This window comes from Nelumbo nucifera, chromosome 1 (genome assembly GCF_055504915.1).
Source record: "Nelumbo nucifera cultivar China Antique chromosome 1, China Antique-T2T, whole genome shotgun sequence".
Taxonomy (NCBI): domain Eukaryota; kingdom Viridiplantae; phylum Streptophyta; class Magnoliopsida; order Proteales; family Nelumbonaceae; genus Nelumbo; species Nelumbo nucifera.
Window position 1 is genome coordinate 5172558 of NC_142649.1, and position 22415 is coordinate 5194972.

The 22415-nt window shown below is 36.4% G+C and overlaps 2 protein-coding genes across 3 annotated transcripts; one reads left to right on the forward strand and one right to left on the reverse strand.

Moving 5' to 3' along the window:
• Positions 1-737: 737 nt before the first annotated feature.
• On the forward strand, positions 738-11992 carry LOC104605224 (Eukaryotic translation initiation factor eIF2A family protein). Of its 2 annotated transcripts, none has more exons than XM_010269896.3 (14): positions 738-974; positions 1429-1564; positions 1678-2029; positions 2125-2311; positions 2785-3019; positions 3103-3171; positions 3398-3499; positions 3622-3662; positions 7675-7808; positions 9993-10056; positions 10144-10240; positions 10330-10448; positions 11420-11445; positions 11560-11992. In XM_010269896.3, the coding sequence occupies exons 2-14, from the start codon at positions 1525-1527 to the stop codon at positions 11654-11656; spliced, it is 1563 nt and encodes a 520-aa protein (XP_010268198.1). In that variant the 5' UTR covers positions 738-974; positions 1429-1524; the 3' UTR covers positions 11657-11992. The 2 variants fall into 2 exon arrangements, with proteins under 2 accessions (XP_010268198.1, XP_010268199.1); XM_010269897.3 differs by having other exon boundaries at positions 862-974; positions 1678-1980.
• Positions 11993-14515: 2523 nt separating this feature from the next.
• Positions 14516-17245, reverse strand: LOC104605223 (putative receptor protein kinase ZmPK1). Its single transcript, XM_010269895.3, has one exon. It carries the CDS (start codon positions 17189-17191, stop codon positions 14759-14761), a length of 2433 nt encoding a protein of 810 aa, XP_010268197.1. The 5' UTR covers positions 17192-17245; the 3' UTR covers positions 14516-14758.
• Positions 17246-22415: the final 5170 nt, after the last annotated feature.

A 22415-nucleotide genomic window follows, 5' to 3' on the forward strand; every position in this document is an offset into this window, starting at 1 on the left:
GCATTGAGAATAGGGTGGAGGGGGCAAGAATTAAAAGAGCAGGGATGGCAATTTCTACCCTTCTTATTGGTCACAATTGGGTGTTTTTTTTTTTTTTTTTTTTTGTTTGAAGGACTGATTTTGTGATGGGAACAAGTTTTGGGATTCTACAACTCATACAGATATGGTATTAGACTAAACCCAACCTCTGTGACCCACATATTATTAGAAATTATATAGATTTTATGTATTAAGTGTTTAATTTAATAATATTTTGAATTTTATGTGAAGGATAATTAATAGTTTATATGTTGTTTAATGTCTTAATCAATTAGTTAGATATTTTGTTATCTATTTGTGTTATTTTATTTTATTTATTTCTTTTATATAATAAGAAATAATAGAAAATTATATGCAAGTTCTAAACTTAATCCACCCTACCCTTGAATGTGGTAGGATAAGATAGGGTTGAAAAGTACTTTGCATTTTTTATATACAGTTAAATTCTCAAAATCCAACTCAGTAGGGAGTTTTAAGTTTAAGGCAGATATTCTTTTTATATATTTGGTTGGTAAAAATTGAAACCGATTCTTAATACCTCGCTAAAGACCATATTCTTAATTTATTGTTATTTCACATGGATATCATATAGGACAGAAGAGATCTAACAAGGGTTACAGCTTACAACTGATAGGCTGGGCTGGGCCCGACCTAGGTTAAGGTTACCACAAATCTAAGCCCAAAACTCTTTCTTTTGGAAGTTTGGACTGGAGACTTTGGTCCAGGACAACCCCGGTTCTCGGAGTCTTTGCCCAACGGCCCAACCCGGCGCAAAATTTAGAATGCATCTCCTTTTTCTCTCTGGGCTTGGTCACAGGTCGCAGCTTAGCTAAGTGCAAGGGTTTGTGAGCTGTTCAAAGACCAGAACAACCAAAGTCGCAGCCATTTTCCGGTCGGCCTCGCAAGAAATCGATTGAATCCATTCTTCAAAGTTTGTGAGTTGTTCATACTTACGACTACTAATTTTTGTTTTTTGCTTTACCGAGCTATTTCGTCAAGCGATTTCTTATTCAGAAGCGAAAATTCGATTCTGGTTAACCAGGTAGTTCCTTTTTGAGGAATTTACTTGTTTTTATTAGTCTGGAATGAATTTTGTATATAACTGAAGCGAAAAATTCTACTCTGCAATAGCTCAGCTCTTTCATTCAAGTTCAGCAATTCAGCAATATCGTTTGCTAAATTGAAGGGATCCAGTCTGAGTAATTTCTGTTTATTTCATAATTTTAATCAATTTTCAGCTTCAATTATTGGGGAGCTTTGTTGGGTTTTTTTTTTTTCTCAGTTGTTGCAAAACCATTTAAACAATGTGTAGAAATGCTAGCTGGGATTTATTTACTACTAAGAAGTAAGAAGAGTGCTTTTGATTTCTAAAATCCTCGGTGACTGCAGTTTGGTGCATTGGTTATTTGCATAAGGTCTGGACTCTCTTTCCACTTGTAATTGGCTATGCCTCTTTAATCTTATTGAATTCCAAACTAGTCTGTAATGGCAGTCATGGACCCTTCACGGTCTTTGGAGATATTAGGTATTTGTACATCATTTCTTCCTACTCTTCCTTTCTCTTGAATCATTTTTCCTTATTTTTGTTTTTCTGTTTGCCTTCATATTCTCTTACTGTTATTACCGTCTCAAATGTAGTCCGAGAGCCAGAAGGGTTTTCTCTCTGTACCGGCCCTCCATTTAGCAATGGGCAACCATGTATTAAGATCGAAAAAGTTCCCTGTACCAATGCCAAGTTCAGTGAAGATGGATCAAGACTCATGGTTACTAAATCTGATTCTATTAGTATCTATGATTGCCGCAGCTCTACAGAGATTAGATCCTTTGAAGTACCCAATGATCTTGCTGTTACCCTTTCTCCATGTGGGACTTATCTCCAGACCTTTCAGAAATCCTCAACACCACAGGAGAAGAACTTGATCTTGTGGAAGATCGAAACAGGTACTTCTGTTTATAGTCAGTTCCAGAAGAGCATGTCTAAAACCACATGGTATGTGAGAATACCTTTCTTTTCTTTCCCTTTTATGCCTCTGTAACTTCCTTTTGAGTGTTTGAGGTGCTTATTTGATTTGTTGGTTTCCTCAGGCCTTCCATCCAGTTTAGCTCTGATGAATCTGTTGCTTGTCGGATGGCAACAAATGAAATACAATTTTTTGATGCTGGTGATTTTTTAAAAGGAATTATATATCGGCTTAGAATCCCTGGTGTAGCTGCAGTTGAGCTATCTAAAACACCTGGATCCCATGTTGCAGCATTTGTAGCAGAATCTAAGGTTGGTGTCCTATTGATTCTATAGAGTGTTTTGTAGTTTTTAAAGAAATAAGAAAAAGGGTATTGTTTTGGAAGTGGAGCACAGTTCAATCATGTTGTGGGCCCTTAGTAACTTACGTAATTAGAATACTGGCTAATCTTGGCTAGATAATTCTGCAAGTCCCAGTTATTTATCTTTTTCTTAAATATCAAGCTTGAATATCCCCTTCCCCTGAAAAAAAGGAGAGGAAAAGAAAAGAATAAAGGAGAAAAGCACAAAGGAGATTACACAAGTAGATGATCAAAGCTGAAGGTTTTATAGACAGGTGGCTAAAAGTTTTGGGTATTAAGAGATGCCAACATTGACCTACCATTTTGACAGTAAGGAGCTAGCATAACCAGATGTGACTAAGCTGTGCTCTGTCCAGAAACCTTATGTTTCTTTTTATTGTAAGTAGCCCTTTTTGACTTCAATTTCTTTCATCCTTTATGTAGGGAATTCCTGCTAGTGTCCAGATATTTGCATGTGGAAAGGATGCACAGGCTCAACCTATTGCTCGACGGAGTTTCTTCCGGTGCTGCACAGTGCAATTGAGTTGGAATTATGGTTCTACTGGGCTTCTGGTTGTAGCACAATCAGATGTTGATAAGACCAACCAGAGTTACTATGGTGAATCAAAGTTGAATTACCTGACAACTGATGGGGTACATGAAGGACTTGTGCCTCTACGTATGTTTTCTAGTTAATTTGTGAAAATGAATGTTGATTTTTGCTCTGAAAGTGAGGATCTGACTATTGGATACGTTTGGCAGGTAAAGAAGGGCCTGTTCATGATGTTCAGTGGTCTTCTTCTGGTTCTGAATTTGCTGTTGTTTATGGATGTATCCTTTTCTCTGATTACAAGGAAAATGAAAATTTCCATGTTGGCTATAGGAAAAAGATACATAAAGGAGAGAAAAAAAGATTAAATAATGATACTAGAGGTCTTCCTTTAGTTATTTTATGGGATAAATATGGAGCATGTGAGGATAACATTGATCAGATTGGTATTTTGACCCTTAAAAATGTGCTACTTCTAATCTCTTAATGTTCCTTGACCTACTTCAGTTATGCCTGCAAAAGCAACAGTGTTTGATAAGAAGTGCAATCCAATACTTGAACTTGGAACAGGGCCTTACAATACTATCAGATGGAACCCAAAAGGGAAGTGTATCCTTAAGCAAGACATTCACAGACTTTCTATTTTATTCTTAATTGCTTAAATTAATATCAGGAACCTTGAAAATGCAAATATATGTTTATACATGCAGCCTTAACTGTCTGACCTACAGTTTTATGTTTGGCTGGTTTTGGTAACTTACCTGGGGATATGGTACGTCAGTTTTAATGTTCTTTGTTGTTTAATAATCTAACCATTCAGTAATTTATGACTGCAATGTTTAATAATCTGACCATCCAGCTTTTAGAATATAAATGCAATTTTGCGTTCTCTTAAAACAATTTCTAGGTCTAACCATGTTAGCATTGTATATCTTTGTTTGCTTTTTCATTTATTTTTATTTCCTAAGAAAGTAACATAAGTTTGATAACTAAAAAGAGGCTGTGCATATTAGAGGATGATTCAAAATGTTCTATCCTCAAAAAAAAAAAAAAGAACAAAGGTATAGAGCTGTCACTATTTACTATAAATATAATAAATATGCTACACTGTAGCAGGGGTAATTATGTCATTTTACCTATTTCTTAAATAATGAACAAATAGAAGGGAGAGATAGACATGGGTCTCTTTACAGTTTTCTCTGAAACATATTTTCTTATTTTCTCCTTTTTTTCCCTCTTTTCTTCCTCATTTGTAAACCACAGAATTGGTTCATAACTTGGTATAAAACAGGTTCTACCACAAAAGAAAACTGATTGCCAGCCTTGAGGGTGGTATCATCATGGTCCCTAGATGATGTCAGAGTGTCAGACTTGTATGGAATCTAACCCTAGAGTGGAATAGGTTGAGACCAGTCTACAAGTGACTAGGGGAGTGACCAGAAGTCACTTGAGAGAGAAGACAGAAAAAACAGAACTACAAGACTCAACACAAGCACTCCAAGTCCAAGCCAGCTTAGCCTCAAAAAGACCAGCAGAAACCAGAACCCACATAATCGTCAAAAAACAAAAGCCCCACAACAGCATAAGATCCCCAAAACAGCCCAAAGACAAAACCCAAAGCTCAAGCCAACAAAGACAATAACCACATCAGAACCCCATTAACATACATCTAAACTCGAAAACAACCAAAACCAGAACTATCTCACAAGCTACAACCTTTGATCTGTTAAAATACTAATGTCTTCTTACAGTTTTCTTGATCTTCAACAACTTCTTGTTTGGTCCAATCCCAAGGAGACCCCCTTTTAGTCTAGTGAAAGGCTTTGAAATCAAAAAATTTCCATGTTTTCTCTGCTTTTCAAGTCTTCTATTTGCTGCAACAATCTTCCTGGATTCCCACGAGCAAAAAGAGTTCTCATTAACCTCCAGCTCCAGGACTGTGTTTTTCTCAAAAAACTGAGCATCAATCAATGCTGTAGTTCTTTCATTATCAGCTTCTTCTGGTCTAAATGTACTCAAGTCATTATGACTCTCATCAGTCAAAGGTGGATGTGCTTGAAGATTTCCATCATTCTCCCTTACAGGCATCTCGTATTGTTCCTCTAATTCTTCTAACGTTTTTCTCGTGAAAGATTCACCTCCCAACACAAGAAAACCCAGTTCTGATTCTTGCTTTTCTTTCCTAGTTTACTTGTAAGATTCAAGGAGGGGCTGCAGCTCGCTCCTCTCCCTGGGATGTTGTATGAATTCACTCTAAATCTGCTTCTGAATTAATAAATTTATTATCATTCATAAAAAAAAACACAAGCAAACCCAGAGCTTTACCTACCTCCGCTACCTTATCAACCCCTTTGTTTAAGTCAAAGGTCTTGTCAATGTAGTTTGTTTCATCCAAATAAATTTCCTCCTCAGTTGCCGCACTTAACCTCTCATATGTCAGAAAAACCATCACCTTCCTGCGTTTTTCTTCATCTGTTAAAGTCTTGTTCGATAAGGATCCATATTCATGAGGGTCTGGCAAAAGTTTTCGTGCTGGCTGTCAACCTGACGCATCTGATGCAACCCTCCTTTATCTGGCTTGGGGCCGGCAGTGTGACAAGCTCACATTGGTGGAGTTCTACAAGTGCTCATTTTTTAATGATGTTATGAATGGTGCAAATGATTTTTTTTCCTAGTATTCAAACAAAATTGGTATTTGGTGCCAAACCTTTTAAAATCCTCCTCATCTTAGATCATCCCTAGTCCTTATCAACACTGATATTACCATTTTTTTGTTGCAAAATTCCATCCATGGTTTTGTATTCTGCTGAACTTTCATGGATTTTGGTTTTGGCAAGCTACATTGACTTGCTAAACCAAATATTTTGCCTAGAATTATCTCCTCCAAAATATCTGAAGTCTTTTTAGTATCTGGCAAGGTTTTTAAAACCGAACCGGACAGCGTACTCTGGTCAGGGGTCCGGTTCCTGGGTCGAACGGTTATTCGAACCAAACGGACGGTCCGTTCTGACAAAAAAAAATAAAAAAATAAAAACGGCCAAAACTGTTTGATGTTTCAAACAGTTCGAATGGTTTGACCACCCGGGTCAGCAGTTTGCTGACCAAATCAACGGTTTTTGGCGAAATAATGGTTCTGGGGTAAAACGGACCGGTCACCTGACCGGTTCCTGGTTTTTCCGGTCCGGTCCGGTTTTGAAAACCATGGTATTTGGGATAAATTTTGAGGAAATGTTAAAATACTTCTAAAATTTTGGAATGTTCTGACATAACTGACATTTTATTCAATAAGTTTTGGTTTTTAATGGGTTTTAATGGTATGTATTGTGGACCTTATAATATTTAATAATTTTACCATTGTTTTTAATGGATAAAATAATGAAATTTCAGTTTATCTTGTTTGAAAGAATGGGACCGAAATGCCCAAAATTTTGGTTTTTTTTTTTTGAAATATTGATTCCTGCTAAAACCCCAGTTCTTAGAAGTTTAGTGTTTATTATCATAAATTCATAAAGAGATTTCCCCAGCCTCCTCAGAATACCTATAGATTAAATCACCACATACAGCCTATCATCCTAAACACCTCTTCAAGTTACTCTGAAAATTCTACCTTGAACTCTTTATTTTAAATTTTGTGTATTTTTTATATCCCTGGCAGAATTTTCAGTTTGCAACAATTTGATGCATGGCCTTTTCAACCCCAACATATGTATATGTTTGGTAATAAAACCATTCCTAATTCTTATTCTAGTGAAATCAATATTGTTGGTAGATTCACCTTTGGGTCAGATCCTACATTAGTTGGTAATGGAGCAGTTAGTCCTACATTAATTTGATATTAAAGTGCTTTTTCCTATATCAGCCAAGGTGTCAATGTGTCACCTTGATACAAATATGATACTAATACAACTTCTTTGCAATCAAAAAGAGGAAAAGTTGAATAAGAAAGGAAACATTCAATTTTGTAATTTCTTGGGTGTTTAAGGGCCTTAAAGGAGCCTGGACAGATTTTAGAGAATATTAAATACTGTCACTATTTCATTTGCACTTCTTTTTTCTGAAGGAGAAACGTTGAAGTAAGAAAAGAATGAGTTAAATACTCATCTTGCATGTGGTTATACCCTTTTCATTGGGTAAATCTGGCTAGGTATACAAAAATAAAATTATATCTTCAGGTGTTGTCTGTGAGAATGCATATTAGTTCTGCCCTTACATGATGATTGCCCCTGGTCCCTCGTTGAGTAAGGGTTTTACCCTCTTTCAGCACTTATGGATTAAGTTAAACTCTTGAAAACTAAAATACATTTCTAGAAAAGGTTAGTTAATCACTATATATAACTTGTATAGGTATATTTTTATTTTCACATAGTTTCTTCTGATACCATTTCTCTGAATTTCTTTAACAGTGTTATTTTTTTTTTGTAATTAATGGCTTAATTTTCTTTGCTTTTTTGATCAGCAAGAAAAAATGTTAATTATTATTAATGTGTGAACAAGTTACAGTAGAATGGGTATTCAGTCATCCAAAAATACAGAAACCTGAAACAACAATAAGTCCAAAACAACTGTTGCCCATTACAGTAGAATGGGCTTAATTTTCTTTGTTGCATTTTCCTTTTTGATGTTTACATTCAGTTTTTGGTTTTGCATATTAGACCAGAACATGCTCCTTTAAGAAAATGTTTGGCAGAGGACAGTGTTTTCTTGTTGATTTTTCATATTCTCCTTTTATTTTCTCCTTTTTTCATTATCTTATTGTTTCTCATTAGTATATGCCAAACCTTTAGGCATTTTGGGACTATGTGGAGAAAAAGTTGCTTGGAACAACAAAAGCTGAATGCTCTGTAACAAGTGAATGGTCCCCAAATGGACTCTATTTCATGACTGCAACAACAGCTCCCAGACTTCAAGTTGACAATGCGTATGTATATCTTTTTGGACAAAAGCATGCACACTTGAAACAAAGAATTTGTATCACTTGGTCAACTTTGCAATTTTCCTTGATATTCAAACATCAGGTTGAAGGATGTTAGATATTTAAAACTCAAATATCTTGTGTTATATGCACTTTATCACAAGATATTATGTTCTTAATGTTTAACAACTGAATAGACTGTTGATGCCTTTGTTATTTAGATTTTATTTCCTTTTAGATGTGCAATGGCAACCATATGAAGAAGGATAATAGCAAAAAATTTGTGGAGGGTACAAGCTGCTTTAGAACAGATTAAATGCCTAATAATTCTTTCTTTAGCTGAAGGATGACATCACTGTCATGCGTTCCTGAGTTAATGTTGCTTATTCATTCATCCTAATAAAAGATATTTTTAAAAGGCAATTAAAGTTATAAAATATTTTCTTTTTTTTATAGGGATTAAGAATTTAAGACCCTGATATGGACTTGTTTGGGCTTGCTTTGAGGGGCTTGGTACAAAGGCGGTTTGTAGAACCATGAATGCATAATGTTTAAGTATGCAACTATGAAAAGGATAATGAGATTGGGAGTTTTATTTGCTTGAATATGCTTTTTATGTTTTGTTTGATTTTACTTTTAAGTTTTCATTTTAAATATGTTTTACATGTTATGTTTACGTATTTTAATTTGAAATAATATGTTTTTTTGAAACATATATTTTAAAATTTAAGTTTCTATTTTTAATTAATCATCACCATCATCCACACCTTATCCCAACTATATACATGAATCCTATCTCACCAACCTATTCTATTTAAAGCCATATCCACTGACAAGCTTTTAGTGCTTAAATCATTTCTTACTACTACCCATGTCCTTTTTGGTCTACCCCTAGCTCTTCTAGCCCCTTCCACTTGTAACAAATAACTTCTTCTAATTGGAGCAGTTGGTGGTCTTCTATGCATGTGACCAAACCATCTTAGTTTACTCTCTCTCATTTTGTCACCTATAGGAGCTAGTACTTCTAGGTTTCTATGGATAACTTTATTCCTGACCTGACCTGACCCGTTTCTCTCACGTGGCAGACAAAAATGTTGTTTTCTCTTAAAACCCGGTGTGGCATTTGAAATATAGGAAATGCAAAAAAAAAAAAAAAAAAACATTAGTTTGGGTGAGCAGGTCAATATCGGTGGGTGAGGGTCAAGGTGGGTTGTGACCCACCAACAAATATATGGGTCACTGGTGGGTTGTGGGTCATTAGTGGGTGGGTTGGTACTCAACTGACAGACCCAATCCACCCATTTGCCACCTCTTAAGGAGGGGAAATATCTCAATATTGATGACTTTGCCGCCATTTAATGAAAGGTTCTTCTAAAAAAAATGAAAGGTTCTTCTGAATTGTTCTCCATTTTAAAATCATTCTTTATGGAAGTGAAAATTCAATTCAATTTTACTATGTCTTTTACAGTTTAATAATGCCACTAAATATACTTCTCATCCATTTCATAAGTTACTTGATGCTAATGGAATTAAACATTAGGTTTTGTGCATTAAGACACCAACAAAATGATGTAGCTAAATGATTAGAAAAGAGAGAATCAGTTGGGTGGTGGTTCTCACTCAACTCTTTTATAAAATCAAACTATGCCCCTGCGCACAAATAAATAGAGAACTACAATCATTCTGTTGGTGGGCAACCATTTTCTAGGGCATAAACCTTCATCAGACTGCTAGGTCCAATTTAGCTGATCATTATTCATTTTCTTTTCAAGCTCTCTGTCATTCTGGTTGTTCAACTATCTTTTTTCATCAATTATATTCTTTGTCCTGAATATGAAGTTAAAAGTGGGAAATAGTGTATTCTTGGGACTACAAGTCATCCAGGAGTTAATTGGAAGTCCATTTGATGCATGTGTTGGTCCTAGATTGGTACTCCAGTTGAGCATTCCATGTGATGCCATAGGTGGCCCTGTGTGTGGTTGTGGCCACGTGGGAACTAGTAAACTGTCTTCTGGTTATTGTTATTTATTAATATGCAACAAAATTGAACTATGGCTTGATGTGAAGATTGCAATAGACTTGAGAAGTGGAATGACTTGGCACTCCTTCAAATTTTATATTTTCATTTGTGTTTCCATATTTCTTTTGCATTCTTTGGTAATCATACAGCTTTTCTTTTCCATTTTAAAGGATTAAAATTTTCCACCACAATGGATCATTGTACTTCAAGAAGATGTATGACAAGCTGTACCAGGTCAGTTTTATGAATAATTGTTCCTCATAGTCTTGAATGATTCCTTGTTATTAACCTTCTAATATGTTCCTGCAATTGTTCAAACAGGCAGAGTGGAAACCAGAGGCTCCTGAAAAATTTGGTGATGTTGCTGAGCTAGTAAAATCTGTAGATGCCTTAAAGGTTGATGAAGTCAAACCACAAGGTTAACAATCATTTACCATATTGAGTTTAATTTGGTTCTGGATTTCCTCTATATGCTATTCATTCATGGGAGATATTAATTATTATCAGGCCAAGGGGCGAAGTCTTCCCAAGCTTCCACAAAGAAAGCCACCAGCACCATACCTGTGCAGAAACCTGCTGCATATCGCCCACCCCATGCTAAAGAAGCAGCTGCTGTTCAGGCACAGGTATGCAGAAATTATATTTCTTTCTCTAACTCACATCTAACAACCTTGGTATGTTAGGATTGGGTTTTAGTTTAAGACATGGATCTTTTACCTTGCCACTAAATCTTTTTTGTAGCTGTCCAATCTATAGCTAAAGTACACATAACCTGCATTTAGGTTACACTTGTTGGTTATTTCATTGGTCTGACTGTAGTTTGAGTGAAATAGACCTCTGTTCCAGGCTGCTGCAGTTGGTAAAGCCTGTCGATGTTTTACCAGATATCATAAATCTGGAGATTAATCTTGTATTCACCTCATCCCGAGGCTAATAATTCATTAGGCCTTTCCTGAGGACCATCTGATTGCTCTGTAATTGTCTTGAGATTTGTCCAATGAATTAGAAATTATTTAATTTAGGCTGTTTCTGTATGATCATCAGTCTCAAGGCATTAATATCAAGGCACTTAATTCTAGGGGTGGTGCAATTGATGGTCCCTTAGGTTGCCTTGGAGCATTTGTATTTCAATCACCAGAGTTGTTGGATACATCGCTTTATTGAATTCACTATAATGACCCCCGTACTAAGTACTGGGTTAGTATTCTGATATTTTTTTGATATATAAATTTATTATTTAATTTAAGAGATTAAATCAAATTTTATTTCTAAATATAACCCACTTTATGGATCCTACATTATTTGAAACGAGTTTTTATTTTTGTTTTCTTAATCTTTTTAGTGGAGGTAACTACCATTTGAAGCTCACAACTTTTTTTGAGTGGATGGGCACATGGTCCGGGAAGGAAGCTTTTGTTTGAAAGTGGGTGTCCACTTTTGAGATGCTCTTTGTTGAGAAAATAAGTTGCTACTTAGACTGGGTCCATTATTAGATTTGAAAATTTGTTTATTAATTTTTTTTTGGTTCAAATTTTGAAAATTTGAAATGTGTTAATTCATTTTTGTGGCTTTGATGATTTCGTTTTTGAAATTGCAGTTGTTTGGAGGAGGTAGTCCTTCAGAGTAAGTATAATATATTATCTGGGTTCATCCACTTTTAACTTGTAGCTTAGATCTTCAGCTTATACTAGATTCCACTACTAACTATTTGGTATATGTTCCATACCATTAATTTAGAGAAATGAGCAAGAATGCATTGAGAAACAAGAAGCGTAGGGAGAAACAGCGAGAGAAAAAAGCTGCTGAGGCCGCTTCTGCTGCTGGTGGTACTTGACTGTGTTGTGTAAAAAGTCTACAGATCCGCATGAAGGCTAATTTTATACATATAGCCTGTCCCAAACTAAATATCAAGTCTTGATAGAAAGCGTGGTTACATTCAAGCCCTTGCTCATGTTCATCATAGTTTTGTTATGATTGGTTTTCTTGATCGGGGTGAGGGCATCATTTGGTTAATATTCTTGATTGGGTTCAAGTTATCCATACTTTCCTTTTTCTTTTCTTTGCAACGGCAAATAAGAGTAGTTTTACCGTCATTTTCCTTTTCGGTTCTTGTGGTTGATAAGCTGGATATCTGAAACTGGTCGAAATTTTATTGATCTTGTTGTCGAAATTGTCATTGATCATACTCTCTCTCTCTCTCTCTCTCTCTTTCTCTCTCTCTCTCTCTCTCTCTCTGCGCACATGCCCAAGTCTGATGTGGAAACTGAATATCATATAATGAATCATACAATAGGAAATTGATGTGGCTTAATAATCTATTACAGGAGATGATAATGAGAATGAGAATGAGAATGACAATTATTTTGAGGGTTGGCTTATAAAAGGCTTGAGACTTGGTTTAATCCAATTCAAACACAAATCAAACTAGCCCTGTCCAATCACGGAACCAAGTTCTCGAAATTATTCTAGAAGTTCTGTAGGAACTAATAATGGGAAAACATTATAAATAGGGGCCCATGCCAACATGGGGACCCAAGACCCAAATAGGGAGAATCAAGAATCAAGACCCCCCCTCTCTGGTTTTTTACCACCATTGCTCGAGAGGCATGATCACTCCCTTAATACACTTAATCAGCTTACACTTCCTATGCATCTCATCAAACCTATTTTTTTATTTTTATTTTTTTTTATTTTTTTATAAATGGACAACTCATTGAGGTGATCTGTTATTTTGATTGTGAGAAGATTCAAAATGGTGTTGCAAAAATCCTATTTGTTAAATCGGAGAATCAATTCACAAATCTATTGTCTAAAGCCTTGAATCCCCATATATATATATATTAATTATTAAGAGAGTTATGAAATGTAGTGATAAGTGTAAAGGGGAAAAATAAGATCATTATTTTTTAATACAATAAGCTCTTTAGTCTAGAAGAAAAAAGAGAGAAATCTCAATGGAAAAAAACTAAAAATCCTTAAGATAATAATGTGGTTTGACCATTACAAGCTTATTTGTAGACTTTGAACTATCCAACTTTGACATGTTCAAACTTAAAACAAAGAAGTAAATTTTACCCAAATAGAAAAGTGACTCAAATTTCTTATTGAGCATGATGAATTATTGACTTTGGACTAAAAAATTGGCGAAATTTCAAAGATCACTAAGGCCCGTTTGGTTTGCGGGAATAGGGGTCTGGAATCGGAATTGGAATGGGCTATTCCGATTCCAACTGTTTGGTTGGGTAGAATCGGAATTCCATTCCCGTTTCTACTGGAATGGCATTCCCCCATTTGAGAGAATGACCATTCCCCGCCCCTCCTTTGGGAATGAAATCCCATTCTTGCTGATTTTAATTCTCATTCCCATTATTGTCTGAACCAAACAGATTATGGGAATGGACCATTCTGATTCCGATTCTGGAGGATTCCAATTCTGATTCCGACCGTGAATTAAATGGACCCTAAAAATAATAATACTCCTAAAGTGGCCAATTTCAGAGTCAGAAATAAAACCTCTGTGGGTCTTATATTCTTCTAGACTGATGAATCATGCCATTGCCATATGCCACATGCATAGTGGCCACTTCGTTTCCCCTTTTTAATTTTAAGGATGGCGATTCAAAGGGGCGATTCTACTCATGGTTTAAAGCAGTTTCAAGTTTTAAACAAGGTCATCTCTAGGAAGGGTATTAATGAATATGACTTTTCTCCCAAAATCCTAGGGTTCAAATGCCAATATAGCGATACACGATAATGCGTTGTGATATTTTAAATCTTGTTTTCTTCTGATCCATCTGCTCTAGGAAGTCCATGGCAACTTGTTCTAAACCATAACAACACTATGAGAAGTCCTTATCTTTTAAAGGGGCGATCACATCATCATCATCAACATCCAAGCCAAGGAACAATTGATTGTGGAGAAACAGAAATTTCGATATTTTCTAACCTAGCTTCTTGCTCTTCCTCCCTACATCTTACCAAAGAAAATGGACCTTATTTTCTTTGTCTTTATAGTTTTTACGATCACTAATCCTATATATTTTAAATTATTAAAATGTTATTAAAGGGCTTAATTTCTTTATATTAATTGATATTTATTAGCTTATAAGGAACTATTTTTATATTATTTTTGTTCCTATTTTCTATTTTTTGTTGGGTTTGCTTGCTCTTACTCATTCTAGGCCTCTGGGGTAATTGGTTCCCAAAATCGGTCCTGATATACCCTTTTAGCGCTAAATTTTAATAAGGAACAAAAGAAAAGATTTGAGACCCCATTCATCCTCATATTCAAGGGAAAGCCAAAAAAGCAGTGTGGATGTGGGTAATCAAACCTATAGAATTCCATTTCGAGTTCAATACTTCCATTTCCATTTTTTTTTTTTTTTTATTTCTACTCCGTCTGTTTGTTGTTTGAATTTTATTTGCAGGGGAATGCAAATAGGCTGAGTCTGAAGTCTAGCTTACTTATTGATGTGATCCCTACTTCATGGGAAAGAGAATGGAAACCGAATGAAGATTTTTTGTTTGAGAGTAAGGTAGGAGGCAAAATCATGGAGTCTCCACTTATATATATATATATATTGTTGTATGTTTGATGTGCACACTCGGACATCTTCAGTTGAAAAAAATCAGGATATTAATTGAGTTTTTTTTTTTTTTTTTGGTAAATAGCTAATTGAGTTCATTCCAGTAGTTGATCTTACAAGTCAAGGCTATGGGTTTTTTAAATGCTCTGAAGAGTTTTCTAGTTCTCTTATTGCTGGAATCTGCAGTAGTTTGCACAGATTATTTATGTAACTAATTCACTATAGAAGTGAAAGTATTACAGGTGAAATAGAGGAACCTAGTAGTAAATACGAGCCCAGATTTCCTACCCACTCTCCAACGTCTGGTCTATATACTTGTATTCTTTGCAAACATATGCACGGCATGTTTGCTAGGGTACATTTGCTGTGTTGAATTCTGGGTCATCTGCACATTCTAGTAGAGATTCTACTACCATATCCATGGTTAGTCTCTTGCTTCTATCCTCCTCCACACAGGAAATGCCTATCTTGATCATAACGACTGCTTGCTTCTTGTTGAACTGCCCATTCAATCTGGGATCAACAATATTCTCAATCCATTCTTCTTCCTCATCCTCCATCTTCTTCTTCACCATCCTCAGAAATCTTGTGAGCTCTGAAATCTCTTCCCCATCTACCACTACCCAATTGGAAAGCCGAATTCCCTGTACAATCTCCAGAAGCACAACCCCATAACTATAAACATCAACCTTTGCAGTGATTGGGAGGTTTAAAGCCCAATCAGGAGCCATATACCCCTTCGTTCCTCGAATCCTAGAAAGCTCTGGACCAGTCCGACCTCTCTCAGGAGAAAACTTTGCCAAACCAAAATCTGCAATCTTGGGTACGAGATTGCTGTCCAAGAGTATGTTCTCTGGCTTCACATCACAGTGGATGACCCACTCGAGACACTCATGGTGAAGGTAAGCCAAACCCTTGGCTGTACCCAGAGCAATTCCAAATCTTTCCTTCCAATTCAGCAGCTGGTTACTGTTGGCATTGGAGAACAAATGCTTGTCCAGTGACCCATTCTCCACGTACTCATAGACCAAGAGTCTGTGATTCCTTTCTGAACAAAATCCCCACATTCTGACTAGGTTTATGTGGTTAATTCTTCCGAATGTGCTCACTTCAGCCCGAAACTCTTCTTCCACCTGAATTACGTCCCCTAGTTTCTTCACCGCCACCACTCTATTGTCCTCTAGGCCTCCCTTGTAAACAGCACCGGAGCCACCCCTACCCAGCTCTTCTCTGAACTTCTTGGTTGCCTTTTTCAGCTCAGAATAAGTAAATCTCCTAAACTGACTGAACATCACACGGTATCCGTCCTCGGTTGACGTTGGCTCTCTGTCTCTCCTGAAAAGACAGCACCAACCAGAAGCAAAAAGGAAGGCTTCTATGGCACCAATTGACAAAGCAAATGAATAGAGATAAACCCATTTTGCCTTGCTTTCTGAATGAAAGATACCAGAGGAACCCACCGAAATTTCGGTTTCTCCAGATCCACAAACTGAATAGGAGGGGTCTGATGTTGGTGATGTTTCTAAATTTTTAGGCAGCTTCAAATATATGGTAGCCGGAAAGGCCGGAGAGGTGTATCCATTATAGAGTGCACTTTTCAAGAAGCAGTATTGTTCTCCTGATATCCTGTAAGTGAAGGCCACACAAGAGCAAATCTGCATGCAGAGATTCCTGCAAGATTCTAGGGGTATGAATTCGGTTTTAGTTCTAATATCAAACCCATAGAAATCTGTATGCGGAAGCTCCACGAATTTCACCTCCTCAGGATGGTGGCAGGTCTGATTGAACTTCGGCTTGCAACCTTCGCTCCAGTCGTTTGGGTTCGTCTTCTCGTAACCAGGTGGGCATGAGCACCTGGGCATTGGCGTGTAGACACAGATGCCGTTTCTTCCACACAGCCTACTCACGTTGCACTGTTGCTGCATGGCTTCCCATGATATTTTCCAGGATCCGTTCGACTCGTTTAAGCTGTAAAGCCTAAGGTTGCCATCGTAATCCATTGTTAATCTCCTTTTAATCCCAGAACCCAAATCAGTAGCAGAAAATTCCATAGTGTCGCTCCCTAAAAACTTGCCTACTTCATCGAGCACTGCAAATCTGGTGCTGTTGTAGTTGGTTCTACTGTTTCCATAAATACTCAGCTCCGGATTTGGCCAGTACAAACTGGAAATCTCAGGTCCATCATACATCAACTTCAAGATGTTGTCGTTATCGAAATAGAAATTATAATAACCCGAGGAATATGCACCATTACCCTTGGAAGATATCAGCCTCGTTTTCTTGTTGAGAGGTTGTAAAGGGAGAAGCGTATCAGTAGGAGAATCAAAGCTTTGCCAGGTTATGTTACCGGAACTGTCCTTCAGCACAAGATTGCCGGTGTTCAGGAGCTGGGCTTTGTCCCCAACGAATGTGGTGTTGGTGGACCAGACGATTGAGCCATCGGCATCAGTGAGGACCAGGGTGCCGTCTCTACGCAGCAGAACTCTCGAGTGGCGTCCATTGACGGGTCGGTCTCGATTAGCCATCCAAACGACGGCCTTGTCTGCAGAATTGGTGAACCAAATGGAGAAACTGAAGGCGTTTGTGCCCACCTGGTAAAACCCACAAGTGAAGGTTTTGTCAGGGGATGTAAGAACGTCGGAAGCATAATTTTCGACTGACATAGAAGAGCCTTTGGAGAGGTAAACCCAGGGAGTTGAAGAGGCGAGAGAAGAGTGGAAGGAGAAGATGGCAATGAAGCCAAGAGAAAGAATAATGATTTGAGGAGGATTAACGTTTGTCATGCTTGAATTTGCAGAGAGACCAAAGGAAAACGATGGAAAGAAAGGGAGCGTTAATCCCTTGGTCAGTCCTGTTGCTAGTGAGTCCTTTTGTCATTCTATATATAGAAATCTGAATCAGAGAGGCTGACCGTTCTTAATTGTTTCTTGACTGAAGTCGCCGCGTGTGGGAGTACATGGTTGGCCGGATTTTGACTGACTTCCATCTGGATCTAGTCTCTGTTATTTTCCAGAGATAAGGTCCATAAGCTAAAACCTGTCGTACAATTTACGTTTTATTAAAACGAGTCCGGATTTCCTGCACTTGGTTATCTATGTGCTGTGGTAAATACGTCAGATTTCGCATGGTATCCCATGTCACATGTGTGATACATTTAACGGGATCATTTGCATTTTTTTAATATTTTTTTTTTTTAAATTAACAATTTAAAAGAAAGAATAAAAATAAATACTTTGACCGCCCAGCTTGACAGACAGTAAAAAATATAGAGAAAACTGTTCAGGCCTAACCTTTCCATGGAATAGATGCCATTAACGAACGATTGCAGGGGAAAAAAATTCTGGTGTTGAATTGTTTATACTGAAGTGCTAGCATAGCTCCTCCATGGTAAACTTGCTTTCTCTAAGTCAATGTTCAGTGTTTCTTATTCTGCAAATGAGAACTGAAGCAACAAATTTGCAAATCTGATGACTTTATAGTGTATACTCTATCCAATTGATTGAGGTAAAGATTCAGAAATCTTCAAGTTGAGATAAGTTCATAAGCAAAATTAGTAGACGTTAATTACTCTGTAACATGCTTCCTAATTTGTCAAGTCTCCATTGTCTTTCTGTTCATGATTCTTTTTCTCAATACCATCACTAGAAATTTGACTTAAAAAGGGAGTCATTACCGAATCCAGTTCATAATGGGTTGCAAGTGTTTTGAAAAAAGCAGAGTACTCAAGTGAATAAGAAACGATGGGCACTTGAAACAATTTCTTGCAAATGACTTCTACCCTTATTTGGTCTGCAATCGTTTATTAATGCATCGGCACCAGGTTAGAGTTGGTTTGGTTTGCAACAGTTTTCTTTGTTTTCGTTTTTCAATACTCATCAGTCAACATTTCATATACTTCACTAATCTCTTGATAGTTTTCCATAGCAATGTGGAGATCAGCATTCATGGAATAATAGATTTGTGCCCATTGACAATAAACTTTTCTATTTTCTTCATCCCATGTTTCATGAGATATGTAGAGTAGAGTGTATATCTCTCTATTTGGAGTTCTGATTTTTCCTTCATTCTCTGCTAAACGAAGAAAAAGGGATTAGGGTTTTACTGACAATATTAAAGTTTGTCATGGAATAGTCATGGGGTTGCGGAAAGTTTTCACCATTTCTTTTATTTTCTAAGTATTATTAAAAAAACTAATAGAGGCAAACTGGCCATTTAAATGGCTCGCATATTTGAGTTAAGAGTACTATCCAAATTCTAACGTGTCCCAAATTGGGAGTGCACCCTTGCACACACAAAACCAGGTGCAGGAAATCCGAACTCTATTAAAACACCCATAGTTTGCAAGCAATCTAGTTCATTCCGATTCCGATTAAATAGTTAGAATTAGAATAGCTAATTTGTGGATTCTGGTTTCAGATCTCTATTCCCGTGAATCAAACAGGGCTTAAATGAATAATTTTAACCTTAATATATTAATAAAAAGAATAAAATAAAAATGTCATTCTTGTCTCTACTAAATTGCAAGCAACTACTCTTGTTTGGATCAATTTTATTTGTTGTTTGAGGAAGAAAGATAGACTGTTTCAAAAAGACGCAATCTACTTCTGTATGGTTTAAACGGAGAAGTACGAACAAGTCCAATGTAGATTTTTGATTTCCTACAGAGTTATAAACATTTGAAAGGTCAAAAATCCACACTCTATGCACCTGTACCCGCCCATGAATTGGCATCAATTCTGAGTTGACACCTACTAAATGTACTTTGACCAAAGGTTTAAAATATCGATACGCCTGATACACCGGTAGGGGCATATCGGGCAAATCGGTACTATATTTTGTCTTTTTTTTTTTTTTTTTGCAACTGATTCAGGGGGCTGGTTTAGGGTTCCTCCACCCCCTAAACTGGTCAGACCCCGATACACCCACTGTAGGGGCATATTAGAGGGTCCCAAAATGATATGTATCGGCCAATATAGGTCGATACATATTGATACTTTGAACCTTGTTTTGACCCTACAAATTTGGACTCTGGGCTGAACCGTCATTCTCCCAATTTTAAACCCATACCTTAACTCAAGTGAGAGATGTTGATGTTGAATTGTTGACAATCAGCAAAGCCCCAAACAATGAAGTTGAACGTTGACTTTGACTTTTACCAAAAATACAAGGGTGTTGACTTCCCACATTTCCGTCTTTTTTTTTTCCTTTTTTTTCGGCACTCCAGGACTCTTCTTTAATTGGATGAGATTTGGATCCGGTTATAAACCTTTGGATCATACTTGGGTTTAATCTGCATTTGTATTTAAAATAATTACTTTAAAAAGATAATTTTTTTAATCGAATGTGATACTATATACTTGAATTAATTCTAAATCCAAGATAACTGGATTCGGAGTTCAATAGGGTATCGGATTTTTGGAATCCACTGACAGCTTCACTTCTACAGTTCGACTCGTTTAACTTATTTTTCTTGGCCTTACCCAGCATTTCTCGCACCTGTGCAAAGTTTGTTACCTGTTGGTGCAACACCTGCTGGCTTGGATATATTCGAATGATTGAATCCTCTACCTGGTCCGGAGGATGCTTGGCCAATTATATACCAGTCAATGGGTCGGGTTGACCCGGAATAAGCAAAACTGAACCAACCCATTGCCCCAACTGTAATTGGATTGATTTAGGTTTTGATATTGTGCCCAGAACAAGATTGGGCAGAATAGTTGTTCCGAACAATGTTTCAAAACCCGACTCGAAGTTTGACATGTTTTCTTTATTTAGGGTTGGATGGGTTGGACTATTAGTCATGGTTTTGAAAACCGGGTCTGGAAACAGATCTGCTTTGACCAACTGTTCCTAAGTCAAAAGGTCTGACTGTCTGGTCTAAACCTAGGTTCGATGGTTTTTGGGTCCAAAATTGGATCCAGAGCCATGACCGGTTCCCTAGTCAATTGGTCTAACTGCCCAATTCAGTCCGATTTCAAAACATGCTATTAGCAATGAATAGAGGTACAAATCAGGTGGGCTAGTGAGGTTTTAGCTCAATTCAAGTGCAACCCTAGGAATTGGGTCTAAAGCCCAAGCCCAAACTATTCAACCCGAGCTTAACTCATACTAAAATTTGATACACTCAAGTTAGATTCAGATTGCTCAATCAACCTACACTAAAAATTGATATACATTATTATATGTATACATACATGCATTTACGTATGATTTATTAAAAAAATATGCATATATGCATGTATATATGCAAATATTGCATATATATAAATGTATATAATCATAAGGTCAAGAAGATTCTAAACAAAAAAAAAAAGGTTAGATTCGAGCTACCTAAGGACTAGGCCTGTGCCTAACCCAAAAAATTGCAAAACCCAAACTTTTGAGCCGAGACCTAAGATTGAAAATTAGAGGCTGAGTTGATCTTGGGCCCCCGCAAGTTGCAGCCTTAGCAATGAGTGACATTTAGATAGTTTTAAGTTCAACCCTTAAAACTAATGCAACTCTTTTTTATAGTTTTTTTAAAATTAGAGGCTGAATTGGTACACGGGTAGGGATGTATCTAATGCAACTGTTTTTTGTAGTTTTTTTTAAATATATAAAAATAATGGGGTATGTCTTAGGTTTGCTTACCCTCTCAAACCCACCAATACGGTTTGAACCTTGATACCAGTCAAAGAAGAAAAGAAACAAAAAAAAAAAAAACACAAAAAAGAGGGTGGAGAGGACTTACCTCTGCTACCATTAAACAATTCTCTCTATTATTATTATTATTATTATTATTATTATTATTACTTTGTAAATTATAATTGCTATATTTAATCTTAGTGCAATCTATTTGAACTGCGACTGTGACCCATAAATGACTTGAATGGTTTACTAATTTAATTGTTCAGGTTTAGGTTTCTGACCAAAATCAATGGTTTTTTATTACTACCAAGACTGGGGTATGACGGACCTATGCTGGGGTGATTAATTAGTTAGTTGATTAGTCTGATCGGTTGGGTCAACGATGGGTAAAAAAATGAATTAAGCCTCCAATGCTAAAGACTAAGACTTTTCGTTCTCTTTTTAAAATGGACTTCATTTGATATTCCTTATTTTAAGGATTTATCTCTTTTTTGCTGTTAAAATGACTCAATAAACACTGAGTTTTTAACTATAAAAAGGAGATAAATTCTTAAAATAAAGAATGTCAAATACAACCTAAGACCTCCTCTATCATATTTTTAACCGTTATATCTAACTGAATATTTAAAAAACAAATATGCCTATTGTTCCAGATATTGGACTTTTGTAGTTCTCATACAGGGTCTGACCCTCTTCTTTTCCTTCAAAATGAAATTCTCCAAGGAGAAAACAATTAGAGAAATCAATACAAAATCATTTGGTCTTGTTCATTAAGGGGATTTTTACAACATGAATGTTTCAGTTTTCATCTGCTGTTGGAATTGCCACAGTAATAAAAAGTAAAAATATATTTTTATTTTCAAAGGGAAAAATAAGTCGGTTTTGTTTCAGAAAATAATACATGTTTTTGGAACCAACAAAATAATATTATTTTGTTTCAGAAAATAATACATGTTTTAAAACAAAAATTTTCTAGTATAAAAATATATGATTTATGGAATATGATGTTAATTAATCAGATGAAACATATTTTTAAAACCAGATTCAAGAACATGTTTTTGTATTTCTATTTTAAGAAACAACCTATTTTTAGACCAAATGATTTTGATTTGTTTTTAGAACTGACAACAAGAAAAACAATTTACATTATAGTTGTAGAACACATCTTAAGTAAGTCGTGGTTATGGACTGCAATGTGGTCATCATGTTTGATGGTGCTTATAATGATGGTCTTGCTAATGCAGCTTGTGTGGCTCTTTTTAGCACAGCGGTACAAGATAATGATAAGAGCTCTCCGGGTTCAAGTAAAACTATGAGAGCAGAGTCTAGTTTGAACTCATTAGGATAATTGTATCTGTCACATATCCAAATACACCTAAG

Bases quoted from the DNA above. Each gene is read 5' to 3' on its own strand.
- LOC104605224 (XM_010269896.3), top strand. From the start codon at position 1,525: ATGGCAGTCATGGACCCTTCACGGTCTTTGGAGATATTAG. The intron at 1,565-1,677 runs GTATTTGTACAT...TCTCAAATGTAG, and splicing joins ACGGTCTTTGGAGATATTAG to TCCGAGAGCCAGAAGGGTTT. The intron at 3,172-3,397 runs GTATCCTTTTCT...GACCTACTTCAG, and splicing joins ATTTGCTGTTGTTTATGGAT to TTATGCCTGCAAAAGCAACA.
- LOC104605223 (XM_010269895.3), bottom strand. From the start codon at position 17,191: ATGACAAACGTTAATCCTCCTCAAATCATTATTCTTTCTCTTGGCTTC.